This window comes from Dermacentor andersoni, chromosome 4 (genome assembly GCF_023375885.2).
Source record: "Dermacentor andersoni chromosome 4, qqDerAnde1_hic_scaffold, whole genome shotgun sequence".
Lineage (NCBI taxonomy): Eukaryota > Metazoa > Arthropoda > Arachnida > Ixodida > Ixodidae > Dermacentor > Dermacentor andersoni.
This window is the reverse complement of record NC_092817.1, coordinates 7,267,926-7,286,660: the sequence shown is the minus strand read 5'-3', so window position 1 is coordinate 7,286,660 and position 18,735 is coordinate 7,267,926. Positions and strand designations below refer to the sequence as shown.

The following is an 18,735-nucleotide window of genomic DNA, read 5'->3' as shown; positions in this document are numbered from 1 at the left end:
CGTCAGATTGAGAAAAAGAGGGACCAACAGCAGCATAGGATACGCCAGCATGTGATTTTGACACGTCTGTGTAAAATTCGAAGCAGGACTACTTCAATTGGAGCTCACGGAAATGCATGGAAATTTCAAGCTCAGGAGCGTGCTTTGTGACCTCTACAAAGGATACGTCACATTCTTTCACCTGCCACTACCAGGGCGGTAATAGCTTAGCTGCAGGAATTAGGCAATGTTCGAGAAATAGGACGTCCATTTCTTTGCTAAGTTTTCTTACACGCAGTGAGAAAGGCAATCTCATCAGGCAATCGCCCTTTAGAGGCCCCATGACGGAAATTTTGTATTTTCTGGAGCAGTCGAAAGATGCTCGCCGCTCCTTAGGCGCTGGTGACACCGTCTGGCTCGTCGTCGTGTCCATCGCCTCTTGCGAGGCGCTGGACACGCGCTCTTCTGAGCGCTTTGTTTGACATGAAGGCCTCGGCACGTTGGACAAGACCTTCGAGGCCACCTGCCCAGAGGTAGATGGCACCGGCTGCTGGGTTTGCGGAGCAGCACTAACTGCAGCCGCCGGGGGGGGGGGATGGCATCACTGCCGCCTCACTTGGTGTGGGTCGGACATCCGTCGGAGACCGTTGTGGCGCTGCCCCCTGACGCGTCACATCGGCAAAGGTGTTCTTTGGCAGGAAGGATACCTGCCTGCGTGCCTCCTTCAAACTTATGTTTTCTTTCACTTTAATTGTGACAATTTCCTTTTCTTTCTTCCAAGATGGGCACGATCGCAAGTATGCAGTGTGCTCCCCATCACAGTTTACACAGTGGAGAGAGTTTTCATAAGATTTAGAGGTGTGCTCACGAGCACTACATTTCGCGCAAGTTTGGCGGCCTCAGCAGCTCTTGTGAGCTGTGACCGAAACGCTGGCATTTGAAGCATCGCAGGGGATTAGGGACGTATGGCCGAACACGAAGCTTGATATACCCGGCCTCGATGGACTCGGGCAGAACACTTATGCCAAAAGTAAGTATCAGGTGTTTGGTCTGTATTTCCTTATTGTCACGCCTCATCTTAATTATTTTGACGATGATGTTCTGCTCACTGAACCCCTCCAAGAGCTCAGCTTCAGTCAGCTGCAAGAGATCATCATCGGAGACTACGTCACGAGTGGTATTCATAGCACGCTGTGGAGTTACTGTTACTTGGGTGTCCCCAAATGATACTAGATTGGGTAGCTTTTCATAATGTTTCCGGTTGTGGAGCTCCAAGAGGAGATCACCGCTTGCCATCCTGGATGCTTTATAACCTGTACCAAAAACTTGGGTGAGAGACTTGGACACGAGGAATGGGAAGATTGTTCGCACGGGTTTGTCTGGTTGTTCAGAGTGGACTACATGGAAACGAAGGAAAGTTTCTTTCTGGTGGGTAAAGAAACTCGAAGACATCATTGGTATGCCCCCTTTTCAGGCAGCAATCAGGTAGCAGGGGGAAGGAAGTAGCCATAAAAGAGTGTAATTTCGGCAGTAACGCCAGCCACCCACCGTGGAGTCCTACAAGAGCACGCTGCAGGACCTGTGAAACACAGCCTGCAAATGCGAGCTGTAGATTACCACTATAACCAGATATGAAAGAACCTAGGTTGGCTATTTACACAAGGTGCCTTGCTGCCTGGAAATATTGGAAGTAAAGGGAAGCCAGGAGAAGACAAGAAAGAGGGAAAGTGAGAGAAAGACGAAGGTTGGAGGGAGAGAGAGAGACAGGAAAAGGCAACTACCGATTTCCCCCAGGTGGGTCAGTCCGGGGGCGCCGTCTACGTGAAGCTGAGGCCAAAGGGGTGTGTTGCCGTCGCCGAGGGGCCGTAAAGGTCCAAACACCCGGCATTGGCTCAACCCCCAGGATCCCCTTTTTTCCCGACACGGCTAAGCCGCGCATGGTTAGACGCGGGAGGGTCCAACCCTCGTGTGCTCGGGTACGTGGTGTCACAACACACCAAACGCCTGCTGACGCAGACGCCCGGGGGGAATAGGGAATTGAACCTAGCCAAATTTAAGTCAATGAGAGTTTCTCACAGTCGATCCCCTTTTCCTACTTATTTCCTTAATGAACGAGAAGGGGGTTGACTGAGGGGCCCAATTTTTGTTAATGATATCATAGGAAGCCAATGAACAAGGACACCAGGAGAATACAGGGGAAATTACTTGTAGTGACTAAGTGAAATAAAGAAATTATAAATTAATGGAATTGAAAGTGCATGAAAAAACACTTCAAAATTGCCTGTCGACCCCATCATACCTAAAGTTAATGGCATGCTTAGTTTTCTAAAACGAAATTTTTCAGTTGCTACTACCGCACAGAGAAGACAACAGTACATCACTTATACTTGCTCCAACATAGAATACGCCTCATCATCCTGGAAACCTGGTCACATTACACTATTCAGTAATCTTGAAGCTGTACAGAATCACTCAGCTCATTATGTTGAACTATCATTGCACTGACTGCTAGTGTAACCAGCCTGAAATCCAGTCAAAACCATTCTTAGCTTGCAACTCAACAAAAACTGTCGCGACTCTGTCTCTTTTATAAAATGTATCCCAATAATCACCTATTCAATGCACACTGCTCCAGAACAGCTTCCTTCGTTTTACCGAGTGTAGACCATGAGCTCAAAGCTTGCATTTTGCATCATAACACTGTTGCATATTCCCAGTCCTTCATTCCTCAAACATGTCACAACTGAAACCACCTTATTTTCTGTGCGTGTTTATATCGGTTCAGTTTACTTATTCTATTGCTTTCTTTACCCTTTTTCTGTATGCGTAATACACTACTATAATACACAATACAGTTGCATGAAAAGCTTAAATGAAGAGATTATTGTTTATTTGCTTGTTGTGTTCTCCTGCATTATTTCGTAATTTTTTTTAATGTGGGATTAGAGCCCCCCTCTCTCTGATGGAATTGATGCCCTGAGGGTACAATAAATATATAAATAAATAAATAAATAAATAAATAAATAAATAAATAAATATTCAGGCATAGTCGGACCTTATTTGTCTTGACTAAAAATTAGCCGACATGCGAGAAATTTTTGCACAACTGCTATGTGCCAGTCTGTACTTCTGCAATGGGACTTGCCTGGAAGCGGTCGCAGAGGGTGGCCACGTAGGTGGTTGCCAGCACAGCAGCAAACATGACACCCATAGTGGCCAGGCATGAGATGCCCAAGTAGTGCCACAGTAGCACGAGGGTAAGAGCAATTCGCAGTGGCACTGTCCACACCTGGGTGCTCAGCGTCAGGAACGAGCTCACCTCCTCCACATCGACCGATATAAGGTTCATCACATCGCCTGCCATGTACTGCCGGCGCGCACTCGGTGCCAGCCGGAACACCTGTAACAACAAGCTACAGATCACAACACTTACGACTGGGCATGCTGGAAAATTACTCGTGAATTTGTTTCATTCAAAAGGACAGCTAATAAGCTGTGTTTTGATGTCCCCTTCAGGTGTTGCTTGATTCTGTCATTATTTTGGCATTTACAATGGTGCATGTACTGCCTGAAGGGACTAAATGACACGATGTGACCAGGATCTGTTAAAATAAACAAAATAGACAACTCTAGAAATCCCTCGAGGGAGTGCACTTCACCAAGGACATGAGAGCTAAAATTAATATTTTATAAATTGAAAACAAAATTAAGCCAGAAATGGCTTTGCTGCAACTGTGTAGCTTTCATCCGTTTTGTTTTGAATGTGCCGCATGTCCCAAGACTTCACCTACTGCCAAGTTTATAAATGCTCTTCAGCACTGCCACGTGAGTGCTGCCACCTTGGAACATGTTGTCAAGCTGCCAGGGCCTGCCGTATGGCCTCCTCTTCCCTACAGTATACATTGCACAGTGTCAATGCTGAAACTTGCACTGTCTGGGGGAAGTGTCAGCTTGCCAGTGATGCAGTGGTTTTAACCAAAAGTGTGAACAAAACATTAGCGAGGTGAAGAACTAACATAGGACCTTATTTCACCATAATAACATGCCACGAATATTTGCAGCTTTCAATGAAATGATATCCAACTGCCCAGATACTTTTATTTCACCGAAGTTTTCTTAACAGGAAATAGTTATTGTGATTTCACTATCATGCAAGCGCCACAACAGTGCCTTATGTACATGCAATCAGTTAATAGCTTTGGGGCTTCTCTAGCTATTACAATGAATTCTTCTGAATGCAGAGGAAATTCATAATATCTGGACTTATACCAAGCAGTGAGCCCAATTATAAATCCATGTGTGTGAAGGCACACCCCACTGATGTGCTATGGTTATAGTATTAGCTTATCAGTCAAATTTATTTATGTTCAAATTGTTCCTTATCTCTTATAAAGCTACCAATGATCTACTATTATTATTATTATATAATTATAACGATTAAACATCCTAACTTAGCAAATTATGCATTTTTGTGCTGATACACGGCATTACACTTTTCACAAGAAAATGGTGCTTAGCTGATGACTAGTAGAAGCTTTTTCAACCAGAGCAAAACATGCCAGCATATTACATGCTCAACTCAAGCCACACTTCACACCTCCACAGACCAGCACGAACTCCGAATACTCAAACCTCTGAACAAACTTCTGCAGGACGCAACAAATGCACAGCAACAAAACAACCACATGGGACACAGCTGCAGCGAAGAAGGCACGCAACCAGAAGTGCTGCCAGTAGCGCGAGTCGATCGCAGCGCCATTAGTCCTCGTGACCGCCATAGGGCCCGTGTTTTCAGCGGAGTTGTGAAACCGAGCTGGTTATAATAACGTTGACCACACCTACTGCACATGCACGAACTTTCCTGAAGTTCCCTTGATGCCATATTACTTGTAATACTCAGGAGGTAGTTGAACTCGGCAGAAAGGCCCTGAACAATGTTTATCCTCTTCACCTCTTCACCAACCGATGTTTTCTGAAAGCAACAGTGGACAGCTCAAAAGAGTGCCCACCGTTGCTATTCATCGCATATTCAGCGATTAGACTTTCACCCAGGGGAGGTTAAGGGCGGAAAAGGTCATTTTCTCTATGTGTACCGCATGTTTCAATTTTCGAAAGCTTGCATCTGCAAACACGCATTGCTATGCAAAGCAGTGTTACGCATTCTTTTTTTTTTCCTTACAGCAGAAAACATCAAGGGGGCATATTGCTGCTCTCAAAAGGTGCTGTGCAAACTTAATAAGAGGTACAAATTGAAGGTCGTACAGGTCTATGCCCCACATTCAGTCATGATGACCAGGAAGTCGAAAGCTTCTATGAAGACGTGGAATCGGCGATGGGTAAAGTCAAAACAAAATACACTACACTGATGGGCGACTTCCATGCCAGCGTAGGCAAGAGGCAGGCTGGAGACAAGTCAGTGGGGGAATATGGCATAGGTTCAAGGAATAGCAGGGGAGTTATTAGTAGAGTTTGCAGAACGGAATAATATGCGGATAATGAATACTTTCTTCTGCAAGCGGGAAAGTCGAAAGTGGACGTGGAAGAGCCCTAATGACGATCGAGACTAGAAATGAAATAGACTTCATACTCTGCGCTAACCATGGCATCATATAAGATGTGGGCGTGCTTGACAAGGTGGCTGCAATGACGATAGCATGGTAAGAACTCGAATTAGCCTAGACTTGAGGAGGGAACGAAAGAAACTGGTACATAATAAGCCGATCAATGAGTTAGCGGTAAGAGGGAAAATAGAGGGATTCCGGATCAAGCTACAGAACAGGTATTCGGCTTTTACTAAGGCAGGAAGAGGACCTTAGTGTTGAAGCAATGAAGGACAATATTATGGGCATCATTAAGCAGTGTGCAATAGAAGTCGGTGGTAACATTGTTAGACAGGATACCAGTAAGCTATCGCAGGAGACGAAAGATCTGATCAAGAAACGCCAATGTATGACAGCCTCTAACCCTACAGCTAGAATAGAACTGGCAGAACTTTCCAAGTTAATCAACAAGCGTAAGACAGCTGACATAAGGAAGTATAATACGGATAAAATTGAACATGCTCTCAGGAGCCAAAGAAGCCTAAAAGCAGTGAAGAAGAAACTAAGAATAGGCAAGAGTCAGATGTATGCGTTAAGAGACAAAGCTGGTTATATCATTACTGATATGGATGAGATCATTCAAGTGGCTGAGGAGCTCTGTAGAGATTTATACAGTACCAGTAACACCCACGACGATAATGGAAGAGGGAATAGTCTAGAGGAATTTGACATCCCACAAGTAACGCCGGAAGAAGTAAAGAAAGCCTTGGGAGATATGAAAAGGGAGAAGGCAGCTGGAGTGGATCAGGTAACAGCAGATTTGTTGAAGGATGGTGGGCAGACTGTTCTAGAAAAACTGGCCACCCTGTATACGCAATGCCTCATGACCCTCGAGTGTACCGGAATCTTGGAAGAACGCTAACATAATCCTAATCCATAAGAAAGGGGACGCCAAATACTTGAAAAATTATAGACCAATCAGCTTACTGTCCGTTGCCTACAAAGTATTTACTAAGGTAATCACAAATAGAATCGGGAACACCTTAGACTTCTGTCAACCAAAGGACCAGGCAGGATTTCGTAAGGGCTACTCAACAATAGACCATATTCACACTATCAATCAGGTGATAGAGAAATGTTCGGAATTTAACGAACCCTTATATATATGTATAGCTTTCATTGATTACGAGAAAGCGTTTGATTCAGTCGAAACCTCAGCAGTCATGCAGGCATTACGGAATCAGGGTGTAGACGAGCCTTATGTAAAAACAGTGAGATATCTATAGCGGCTCCACAGCCACCGTAGTCCTCCATAAAGATAGCAACAAAATCGCAATAAAGAAGGGCGTCAGGCAGGGAGATACGATCTCTCCAATGCTATTCACAGCATGTTCACAGGAGGTATTCAGAGACCTGAATTACGAAGAATCGGGTATAAGAGTTAATGGAGAATACCTTAGTAACTTGCGATTCGCTGATGATATTGCCTTGCTTAGTAACTCAGGGGACCAATTGCAATGCATGCTCACTGACCTGGACAGGCAAAGCAGAAGGGGATGGGTCTAAAAATTAATCTGCAGAAAACTAAAGCAATGTTTAACACTCTCGGCAGAGAACAGCAATTTACAATAGGTAGCGAGGCACTGGAAGTGGTAAGGGAATACATCTATTTAGGGCAGGTAGTGATCGCGGATCCAGATCATGAGACGGAAATAATCAGAAGAATAAGAATGGGCTGGGGTGCATTTAGCAGGCATTCTCAGATCATGAACAGCAGGTTGCCATTATCCCTCAAAAGAAAAGTGTATAACAGCTGTGTCTTACCAGTACTCACCTACGGGGCAGAAACCTGGAGGCTTACAAAAAGGGTTCTACTTACATTGAAGACGACGCAACAAGCTATGCAAAGAAGAATGATGGATGTAACGTTAAGGGATAAGAAAAGAGCAGATTGGGTGAGGTAACAAACGTGAGTTAATGACATCTTAGTTGAAATCAAGAAAAAGAAATGGGCATGGGCAAAACATGTAATGAGGGGGGAAGATAACAGATGGGCATTGAGGGTAACAGACTGGATTCCAAGAGAAGGGAAGTGTAGCAGGGGGCGGCAGAAAGTTAGGTGGACGGATGAGATTAAGAAGTTTGCATGGACAACATGGCCACAATTAGCACATGACCGGGGTAGTTGGAGAAGTATGGGCGATGCCTTTGCCCTGCAGTGGGCGTAACCAGCCTGATGATGATGACTGTGTCCCATGACAATTGCCCCTTCCTACGCTTGTTATGCTTCACCGTGTATTGAGGCAAAGCTGACTTTTGGGAACCGGCATTATGCAACATGCTGTACTTTCCGAGCTTCGAAGCCAATCACGAGGACCACAAAGATGGAGTCGGTGCCATTGCTTACAGCGGCGAATACTTTCAATGAAAAACATGATGCCAAATGGCAAGAAACTTAATAACGAACGTTGAGAGAGCTAGGCTTAGCATTTACCATGGCGGCGAGGTAATCAAAACGGCGGCAGTGGTGGGTTTGATTAATGCCCTTTCAGACTTGCGGTCACGGGAAAAAGTCCGGAAAATCGGACGGCGAAGGGCTCTTGCGTCCGAAACTTCAGATGTTCTTAGACATTGAATCTATGGGGTACGCGATGGTGCCACAGAGTCGTCGGGCATCCGGAAAGTCGGCAGCTGACGACACGGCGTCACAAGACGATTCGTTAAGATTGCTCTCTGTACGTGAGCCAGCATTACTGCGACTTTCGTTCACTTTCAATAAAATTACAGCTAAGTTTCCCTGATAGAAGCACGAATTCCCTGCGTTTTCCCTGAGTTTTTCCAGACTATTCAAAATCCCTGAGAATATTTGGTTTTCCCAGTTGGTAGACACCCTAAAATTGATGTTTTATACGCTGCTCTAAAATACTGCACTGGTTAGTGAGTAGGGTTTTGGAATAACCCTTGTAAACATTTAACAATTTTGTATAAGCTGTAAATTATTACCTCAAATTTGTCTGCTTTACATGCTCAACAGACACAGTTGACAAAACTGCAATATCTGTGACAGAACTGTGATTTATAACCTTCATGTGCTTTTAAAAGACTAATTTCTGAGAATTTTCTGTAACGATTATATGCCCTTGGTCAAAATTATATTCTCTTGGTCCCTAGAAGTTAACTTTCCCCATCAAATGCAACAAATTTCATTGAAATGGGTGCAGTGGTTGTCTCATGAAAGCACTTCTGCATTTTAGATGTATTTGAAAAGGAGGCATTAGAGTTGGCCCCAAGCTAAAGCTTCCTCTTAACTCTTTCCGTACCATGCCCATTGGGCATCGTTACACTGCTAACTATGGTTCGAAACGCCAGTTTCGAGACTTTCCATGCCGCTCATGAATACACCGCGCTATGAGACGTGAAGGAGGAGAACTATATTTTTGTTTTCTAAGCAGTTCGCTTCTTTTTCCCCACCAGGTGTTAATTTTTGAACGTGCTCCAAAATTTGGTGATCGTCAAAGCAGAAAGCAATAATGGCCGCCTCTGGAAGCTGTGCATGCGCTTCGAAAGATTGCAGATCTCGCAATTCTGATGCGTTTCTGGCTGATTGCATCCATGAATCGAGCAGCAGCGAGTCTGAGGATGCTACATTTTCGTCGGACTTTGAGTCTGAGAGTGACGACGATGCAAGCCAGCCCAGAACATCGGCAGCCGCAGCCGGGCATGCTAAGCTGTAGTGCTTGCACTTAACTTCTTGTAGTGGTATACTTGGTCAATGAAAAATTTTGATTTTTTTTTTTTTTTTTTTTTTTTTTGAGGCAGTGCTTATTAGAAAGCAATACACTTTGTATATTTCATAGTTTTTGTTAAATTTCTTTCTTAGTAGATACAAGCGTGTCTTTACAAATTTTGTGCAATTTTATTCCACAATGTTTATTTGGGCAATTTATATATTTTTTTACGGCATATATCTTGTTAATAAAATTCTTATGCATGAAAAGTTCATTCATTCTGCCTTTTGTTTATGTATTACATGAAATATTGAGTGCAGTAGTTCCTTCAGAAAAAAAAAAGAAATGTGGTGTAATCTACAAAAAACACCTATTTTCCCCATGGTAGGGAAAGAGTTAAGAGCTTGCTCTTAAGAGGAACGCAGCTTATGTCTATTCTATAAAATCTAGTGCGAACAGTTTATTTCTTTAATATACTATCCCAATGTGCACCATTCAAAAGGCACTGCAAATGATTAAAGAGGCTCGGTGCATTCCGTGCTCTGTATGCATTTCGTACACTCTGCGTGTGCCGGAGTACTACAACTACAGGCGTGCACTACTTCACAGGTGGTGTAGTGCAACTAGCGGTGAGATCAGTCTATTGGATATCGCTTCATTGTAGGATGCGCACAAGTTCACTTGGAATATTCGCTCACTGTCATCAGGCTAAAATAAGGCCGTGTGTAGATTATCAACAGACCTAATCTTCCATTTGCACCTTCAATTGAAAGCACTACATTATTGGCAATAATAATCCACCCAGAAAGCAAAAACAGTGTTTTTCTGCATTTCCTCAATACATCATTCACTTCAGGAAAGGGGAAGCCAGAAGCCTCTCAATGGCAGCATGGTCCTATGCTCACGAATGGTGGTCCCAATGCAGTGGCACTGCAAATGGTCTATACTTTCAATAACCCATGCAAAAGGCCCATTACGTCTTACAGCAATCAAGACATCGAAGTGCAGTCACAAGGCACACTATGGTGATGGAGCCAGTGGCAAGCTCTCTTTTATGTTGCTCAATCTAGCTGTTGCAAAGTGCCCATAATTATTCTGCGTGAAATGAAGCACTGAGTGCAGATAACATTTTGGATGTACATTTTGGACCACTTTTAAGGGACACACCCAGCTAGTAATAAATCCACTACAACAGAAACATTTCCACTTTACTGAGAGAATAGCTGATAGAATGTATTAGGCTAACTTATTTGCATTAATATATAAACTGCATGCCTTCATGCAGTAATTGTTAGTAAATACTTGTTGGGTATTCCCTTTAACAGTGGACCGTACTGTACATCATGCATAAGTTGGGCATATACAGCTCAGAAACGAGTGCACGAAGCATATTCATGAAAGCGGTAGGCACAGAGTTGCCCACAGAATTTACTCAAATGAGATGGCAAAATTTGTGTATAGATGGTCAGTCTGAAAGTTAATGTACACAGAAATGGTATGACACAATGGTGCTTAATCTGGCTCAGATACATCAAGACAGAGTGCAGATAACACAGTAAAGGTTTCTTTGACACACATGAATCTATATAAAAAGTAATATAAGTAATACAAATAATATGGCACACAAGGCTCTTAAATTTCAGCCATTTTGCTATCAGCACAGCATGGTAATGTACGCACAGGCGGAATAAAGAAAGGAAGGTTGTTGTACCTTTCTGTACAGAGCAGCAACCAAAGCTGACTGAGCTCTGAAAGCTCCAAACTCTATGAAGTAGACAGCATGGGCATCCAGCACACCACTCAGGAAGAGAAAGCCAGCATAGCCAAAGGCATACACATAGCCGTGCCATGTGTACTCTTTGCTCTGCACAAACGTCAAGATAAGGCTGCAAGGAATGAATGCACCAGCCATGAATACCATGTTCCAATAATATTTTCCTACAGACATGAAAAATATTTAATAACTTTGCAATTCACCAGCATATTAAATCTAGGGAACCCATGGGGAAGTCGTGACCCAGTAAGTAGGGCACCCAACTCGGCTGCAAGAGGTGCATGGTTCAATCTTCACTGCCCACCGTAACTTACCATAAGCCAGATACAGGCAGCCCAACGATAACCCACTGTAATTCAGGTACAAGCAGCCCACCTGCCTGGAGTCCCATTTTCCCCAGGTGCACTGCTTGGAAGAGGTTCACAGAGACTGCTACGCCTGCTGTACAACTAAAACAAACCAAGCAACACTCAGATGTCGAAAGGTTGTGTACCCTTCCAAATGACGTCAAGCATGCATTTTTACTTGAACCACATTACCAAGCTATATTTGCCCAAGCATGAGACATTTCACACATTTTTAAAATCTTGAGTCCTCTTATTTATCTTAAGTACTTGCCCATCGACATCAATACTTTTTTCACTAATTCATCATCAACTTTCGAACACAATGATGTAGTCGCATTGGCTCTTCATACCGTGTAGAATTTTATTAAAGATTAAAAATAGGCCCAGAATTGCCGTAACGCTGCGTAATGAAGTGCATCGTGAGAAAAAGTACTGGCCACCAATTGGCTAGAATAAAAAAATCATGATTTCTTTTCAAGCAACAAGGAGATTTTTAAGGCGCTACCAAGGTATAGTAATTTTGCAGATTTTTTTCTCTCAACGCAGACTGACCACCACTGCAATATTCAAATAGCTGTAAGAGACAGAAAAAGCTATTTCTTTGCAAAATATTTTATGAAGACAGATAAGGTACTGAAGTGATTGGCCATGATATTTTAGAAGGTAATTGGAGAGGGCCAAGCTCAATGTCTGGGACGTATGGCATGGAATGACCCTGTTAATGAACAACATAATTAATAATAACCACCCTTTTCCTTTAGCTTGTTTGCCCTCTCTGCGTGGAACACAGGACATGCTTCTATAATGGAAATTTCAATGAACCTGTCCTTTCTAATGCCTATGACAAATGACCGATTCAGTTTGCTGGTGCAACAGCAAGAAAATTTTAACATAACGTGCAAACAATTTTACTTTGATAAGCTCCAAATACTGTTGCAGGACTTCTGAGTGCATGCTGTTGGGTGCCCAAGTTTTTTCTTTAATAGTGTCCAAGTGTCTTATCTATTTTTCCATTATTTTCAGTTGGTTATTTACCTGCAAGTGTTAAGGCTCTGTGTAGTGATGAAACATTAAATTCTACTTTAGAAATTTTTGGAGTATATTTTCTATACTTGTACAAAATGAGTTGCATGTAATTAATTACTTGTAATCAATGACACTACTTTGTAATTTGGCAATTGATCAACATTTTTTTTTACTCAGTAACAATCACTGTAATTACCTTTTTCTGTAACCAATTACATGTGACAAGTTACCTTATTGACAAGACAAGGTGTAACAGCCACCACAGTTTTTAGCATTTGAACGTGGCAGAAATAACAGTAGAACACCCGCAGTTGTGCCAGGCAGCAGGCTTGTGACCGTGCATATTCAGACAGGCCGATCTAGGTGCTCACTATTTATTCCGTCACCTTAAGCCTCCATTAGATGGCCCAACAAATTGAAGTGAATATTTTGAAAGGCAAATAAAGAAATAAAGAAAAGGAAGAGCCGGCACTGTTATAGTATGATAGAGATGGCCACTTTGGACATTCATGTCACAAAGACACTTAGAGACGATTTTCCCACCTATTAAATGGCTCAACTGGAACTGCCTTCTTTAAGCACCAGACAATGAAAGCATTACGCTACTTAGCGGACCAAAACCTGAGCATTGTGGCACTGACTAATGACAATCTTGTGTGCAAGGTGTTCATACATTACAACACAGTTCTGTTCTTCGGCCTACACATCAAGTGAGTCTTCAATGTCGTGGCAAATTTCTCCAGAACATGAGGGAAGTTGATCGAAGAAATTCTAAAAAGCAATTGTTAGTAAAGGTAAACCATGCTTGAACGGCTGCGAAGAATTCACTGAAGGAGCCAGGTCAATTTCTTCAATTTACTGCATCTTTGCAATGTTAATGAATGCTGACAGGAAAGTACTGTATTTACCCGAATTTAATGCACACTTTTTCCAACAAAATGGATCTAAATACTGCATGCGTGTTAGAATCGAGTAGAACCCTACATCTGCATTACCATATCACCAACGGCATTTCAAGATGGGCACCTAGTAAGCGCTTCGAGCATAGCTGCAATAGCTTCCTCCATGTGCTGTAGTATGTGTGCTAAGGTTAGTCTTCTGTCTGTCTTCCCGTTTTCTGTGTTTGCTCCATCAGCCTGAAAATGCCGACTGCGAAGACACATTGAATAATTCATGATGCTGCATTTAAAAACAAAGTGAGCATGTGTGCAGAAACGGACGGAAATTGGGCCGCATCATGGGCTTTTGGAGTTCCTGAAACTTGCGTGCAGGACAGGTGAAACAGGAGTAGAGCCGTTCTACTCCCGCGGCTGCTGTGTATGGTGCAGCGACGCAGACCCTGTCTTGAGAGCAATCTGTGATAGGGACAGAGTCTATGCACCTGGGCGCACTAAGGGCTGATAGCTTCATGTGTGCGGTGTTCTTGCCTTTTAGTTCACATTGAAATGATAGGCAGAACGAAGGTCAATTAGCTCGCTCCTGCTACCGCACTTCCTCACTCCAGTGTTTTGACAGCAAGTTTAAGTGGTCAACGAGTGAGATGTGTTCACGTTTGGTTGCACGTGACACCATGCTTGTTAACTCAGTTAGTAAGCAAACGTTTAGGAGTTTATATGGCCGATAAACTACTATCCTTACTTCATATAGCAGTCTACTAATTTGCTATCGCAATCAATGCTTCACCTTTAGGGCGAAACTGCAACTTTTTTTTATTCATTGCAACTAGTGCATTGGGAGTAAATCTTCCTTTTTCCAAATGAGAGAAAGTCGTATTTCTGTATAAAAGCATGTGGTACACGAAACTGTAAAAGACAATTTTTTTTTTGGTCACGGAAAACAGGTGCGCGTTGCAATTGAGGGCATGTTGCTGTTTGTTTGTTTTTCGTCACAGAAGATGGGTGCACATTACAATTGAGGGTGCGTTAGGATCAAGTAAACACGGTAACGTAAACGTAAATGATTATTTTTAAGTAATTGCTCAATTACTTTCATGAGACAGTAATTGGTCCCTGTTATCAACTGCATTGTTGAAAGAAGTAATTGTAATCTGTAACTTTTTTCTGGGGTGTGCACTAGTATGACTTTCTCTCAGTGCACTAAACGATTATCTTTTTTTGTGGCACTCGCTAATTTGCTAACGATCAATCGAAATATTTTTGAAATGTAAAAAGTTGTACGGTTGACTTCCGTCAATTCGACCCTGATGGGACTTATGAAATTGATTGAATTATCTGGCGAGTCAAATTAAACAAAATGCAGAATGAACGTCAAGACACACTGCTGATTCATTTGGCAGTATTTGCCCGATTTTAATGCGTTCCAAATCAAAACGCACATTCGTTTTATGTGTCCAAAGTTTAAAAACCTAATGTAGAGATGACATTAATGCTCCTAAAGAAAGGAGAAACCTAATGCGAACAAATGTTTTTAGCAAAAAAAAAAAACGGGCAAGCGTCTATACCCCTGTCACGTGGGCGTACCAAACCTCCTTTGAAATTTCAAGAGAGCATAAGTTCAAAGGAGTTGTACGAGTGCTACATGGTTTCCATTAAAGCTTGTAACAGAAATTGTTAGGTGCCATAGCTTAACAGCCATCTCGAAAGTGAATAAAAATGTATGTACTATTTGATCCTGCCATTGAGTGCGGGAGTGGCCGACGTTGAGGATTTGGAGAACTGAAGGTTTAATTACATTATTTACAGTAATAACACAAAGTAATGAACAGTCAAAAAGTCATCAACGGCTGGCAACAAATCGGACGCTGCGGCTTGTGGTAAAACGAATGAAAAAAAAGAATCTCTTCTTCCTGTCTCTCGCTTTTAACCCCTTTGGTATCTCAACGACACGTCATTTTTGGCCAATCGTCGAGCCAGCTCAGGTGTCGTCATTTTCCTCCAATGGTAGGCGCCCGTGCAAATGCCGTCACATTCGGAGAATGGGGACGCTCCAAGATCTCCATTGTCCGAGGGTTGACTTGCCTTCGGCGTCGCCTCCTTGCCTGGAAGCGCTCGGCTGGAGGAGACGGGTTGTTCTTGAACGACCTTACAGAGCTGCAAAACAGCTTTGCTCGGGACCAAGATCAACTACCTGGAACCGTGTCAGCCTCCCATTGCACATTCAGGAAGAGTCAAGCAGGGGGGGAGACAATAGCTCGACGTGGGGCGCATGAGGTGGGGGTCGCCAACCTGTCTGATGGGTCCGGTAACATGGTAGACGTGCCCCGGCGCCCCTTAATTGCAATGCGACGGTGATTGGATGTGGTCGGGGAACTTGGAGTGATGCGAGGAAAAGGGTCCACATCCAATAGCTCCTCCTCGCCCCGGAAGTTCGGAATGGCCAGGAACTTAATTCGCTGGCCACGAGGAACGCTGATGGAACATGCAGTGTACTGGTAACGAGCCTCGTGTGACGAATTTCTGGATTCCGGGTCTTGGAGAATGTAGTAAAACAAACAAAACAACACAGCGCTGCACCACGTGCAAGCGCAGGCTCTTCACCTGATTCGTCAGGCTATTACAATGTCAAAATCAAACCTGCGTTTTTTTGTTTTTCCCTTCAATTTTGATAAAGCAGTTCCAACCACCTTTATAAACAGCTTTCCATATATCCCTGAATGCCCACAAGGCCAGAGTGTTATTGTCGTTGCAAAAGAAACGGGATAAAGTTAAACAATTAATGAAAACAACTTTTATAGCTACAGTGGAACCCCGATTATACGACTTTCTCAGGACCGCGAAAAAGCGTTGTAAAATGCGGGCGTCGTAAAATCCAAACATAAATTATGCCTATAAATATACTACTTATTAAGCGCGACGGATTTAAGAGAAACTTCAATGTAAACCACAAACATACTCTGCAGGGCTTGGAAACCCAAATTTCCAGAAAAGTAAATGAGATAAAAATTATTGCTGCAGTACAGGTACCAATCATGCTTTATTCAAACGAACTTTTATGGCACTCTACTGCCCACTGCCACGATTCCCGCCAGCCAGCGTGAACTTTAAAAAAAGTCGGTAAGTTTCTTTTGGACCGTGTTTGATCTGTGAACCAAGAGCTTTCGCTCAAGTTCGGCAACGTCCAAAAGGAGGTCCTCTGCGGCGTCGCCTGAACAGATGAAGTTCTGGATGCCGTCTATGTGCCGTAGCACCTTGACAAACGTGGTAGGCACAGGCACGACATCTGTGGCATTGCCGTTGTCCTCGTCCAATGTCGCAGCGGTGTCGGCACTAGGCAAACCCTCCTCGATGGCGTCATCCAGCAACACTTCGCTGCAGATCGCAATGTTGTCGTCGGCCTCCACATACTCGGCAAAGGTCATGGTGAGGTTTAAACCCTCGAAATCGGCGGCGGCGAAGCCTGTATCAGCCTCGAGCGGCATTAAAGTTGTTGCGTCCCCAAAAGAGCCAGTGTTACCGTGACTTTCGACCCTTTCAATAAAATTACAGCTAATTTTCCCTGATAGAGGCATAAATTCCCTGAGCTTTCCCTGAGTTTTTCCAGACTACTCAAAATCCCTGAGAATTCCCAGTTTTCCTGGTTGGTAGACACCCTGGCAGTGATTTTTTTTTTCCGACTCGCTGCGTTCCATAGCCGCCAGCCGACGCTACAGTAACTGCTTCCGGTAGCGCTGCTTGACGCACTTAATGATGCCGGCATCCAGCGGATGCAGCCGGCTTGTGTAGTTGGGCGAAAAAAAGACAACCTTTATGTTCATCTGGCTGGACGTATCAGGTGGGTGGCATGGTGCGTCCTCCATGAAAAGTAATATTTTCCTCACCTTAGCACCCACTTTGTTATCCAGCTGCTGCAAAAAATTGCTGAAGAGCGAAGACGTCACCCATGCCTTTTCGTTGAAGTTGTAGTTGCACGGCAGTGCCTTAAAGTTCTTAAAGCACCATCGCTTTGCAAACTTTCCAACAGCGAGCAAGGGCAGCCTCTCGGAACCATCCTCGTTAGCACAGAATAGTGCCGTCACACGCTTTTCACTACGCTTGCCACCATGACATCTGTCACCCTTAAACACAAGGGTTTGCTCGGGCTGCATATGGTAAAAAATACCACTCTCATCGGCGTTGAAAATTTCGCAGGGCTTGTATGCAGCAATCATCTCCGGCAGCGACTCCATCCACTCGTTCGCCATTGAAACGTCCACGGAAGTGCTTTTTCCACAGGAGCAGCTGTACACAATCCTAGGTGTTTTGTTTTTTAAAGCGATCCAGCCACCCCTTTGATGCCTGAAAGTCGTCGATGCCCAGATGCAATGCCACAAGGTTCGCTTTTTCTTTTAGAATGGCGCCGTCAATGTTGATCGCAGAGCTCTGTGCTTGATGCAGCCACTTGACGAGAACTTTTTCTAAGTTCTCATGCTGTCCTTGTTTTGCTGCTTTCCGCTTGAGCCCGAACTTGTTGGCATTCTGCAATATCGCCGCTTTGTTTGCCAGGATTGTCTTAGGCGAAGATTTGGGTATCTTAAGGTCCTGGGCAATGCTGGCTTTCATGGCTCCATGTCGCTTTCCCACTTCCTTGATAATATTCAGCTTATCGCTGAGCGACAGAACTGTCCGCTTTAGGGACATCGTGCATCGCGTTGCTCCACACAACTCAAAACCTCCGCTGAACGCTGGTCGCTAGGATTATGATGAAGAACACGTGCGATAAACCTAGGCTTCTCCGCATTACCTTGTCGGCGATCTGCTGCTGGGAAACAGGAAGGAGAGAAACGCTTCCCCAATGCGACGAGAGGTGACGCCACCAAGCAGAGAGGGAGAAAGTGATTGTGGAGAAGAAAAGGCGCTATTTCAGCACAGTGAGCGTTGCAGGCGGCTGCTGGTGAGGGAGAGAGAAACGAACGATGAGACGAGGCCGGGAAGAAAGCTGCGCCGGAGCGAACCGGTCAAGCGGTGTCAGGCACTCTGGACGCGGTGAGACGGTGCGAGGAAAGAGGCCCGCGGCACTTTTCTTTGGTCCGCCGTTCCATCCCACACTTCACGAGTGTCGTCGTATAACACGGGTCAGGCGTAAAATTGCGTCGGATAACCGGGTTGTTTAATGCATTGCTCCTATGGGGACTTCGCCAGGACTGCGCTAATCTGTCGTAAAACCCGAGCCGTCGCAAAACCGGGGGACGTATAACTGGGGTTCCCCTGTATACACAAGCAAAGTTCTGAAACAACAAGTATGGCTTCCAGCCCATAATAACACTTCCCACCTCATTAGTCAAAAGAAGGAAGGTAATACGTCGATTTACCGAAACAACTGGCTCAAACTATCCACATTCCCATTTAATTTGCCCCTTTTGTAACGGACAGTGAAGTTATATTCCTGGAGAATCAGACTGCATC

At 44.0% G+C, this 18,735-nt stretch overlaps 1 protein-coding gene across 2 annotated transcripts in view; it reads right to left on the bottom strand.

The window, feature by feature from the left end:
• The window catches only part of LOC126535912 (multidrug resistance-associated protein 1-like), a 335,731-nt gene that overhangs the window by 231,187 nt on the left and 85,809 nt on the right, over positions 1 to 18,735 (bottom strand). For both annotated transcript variants that reach the window (XM_050182763.3, XM_055073342.2), the window contains 2 exons: positions 10,959 to 11,133; positions 3,125 to 3,379 (listed from right to left, as the gene is read on the bottom strand). In XM_050182763.3, coding sequence (XP_050038720.1) covers positions 3,125 to 3,379; positions 10,959 to 11,133 — 430 coding nt within the window. The remainder of the gene's footprint in view (positions 1 to 3,124; positions 3,380 to 10,958; positions 11,134 to 18,735) is intronic.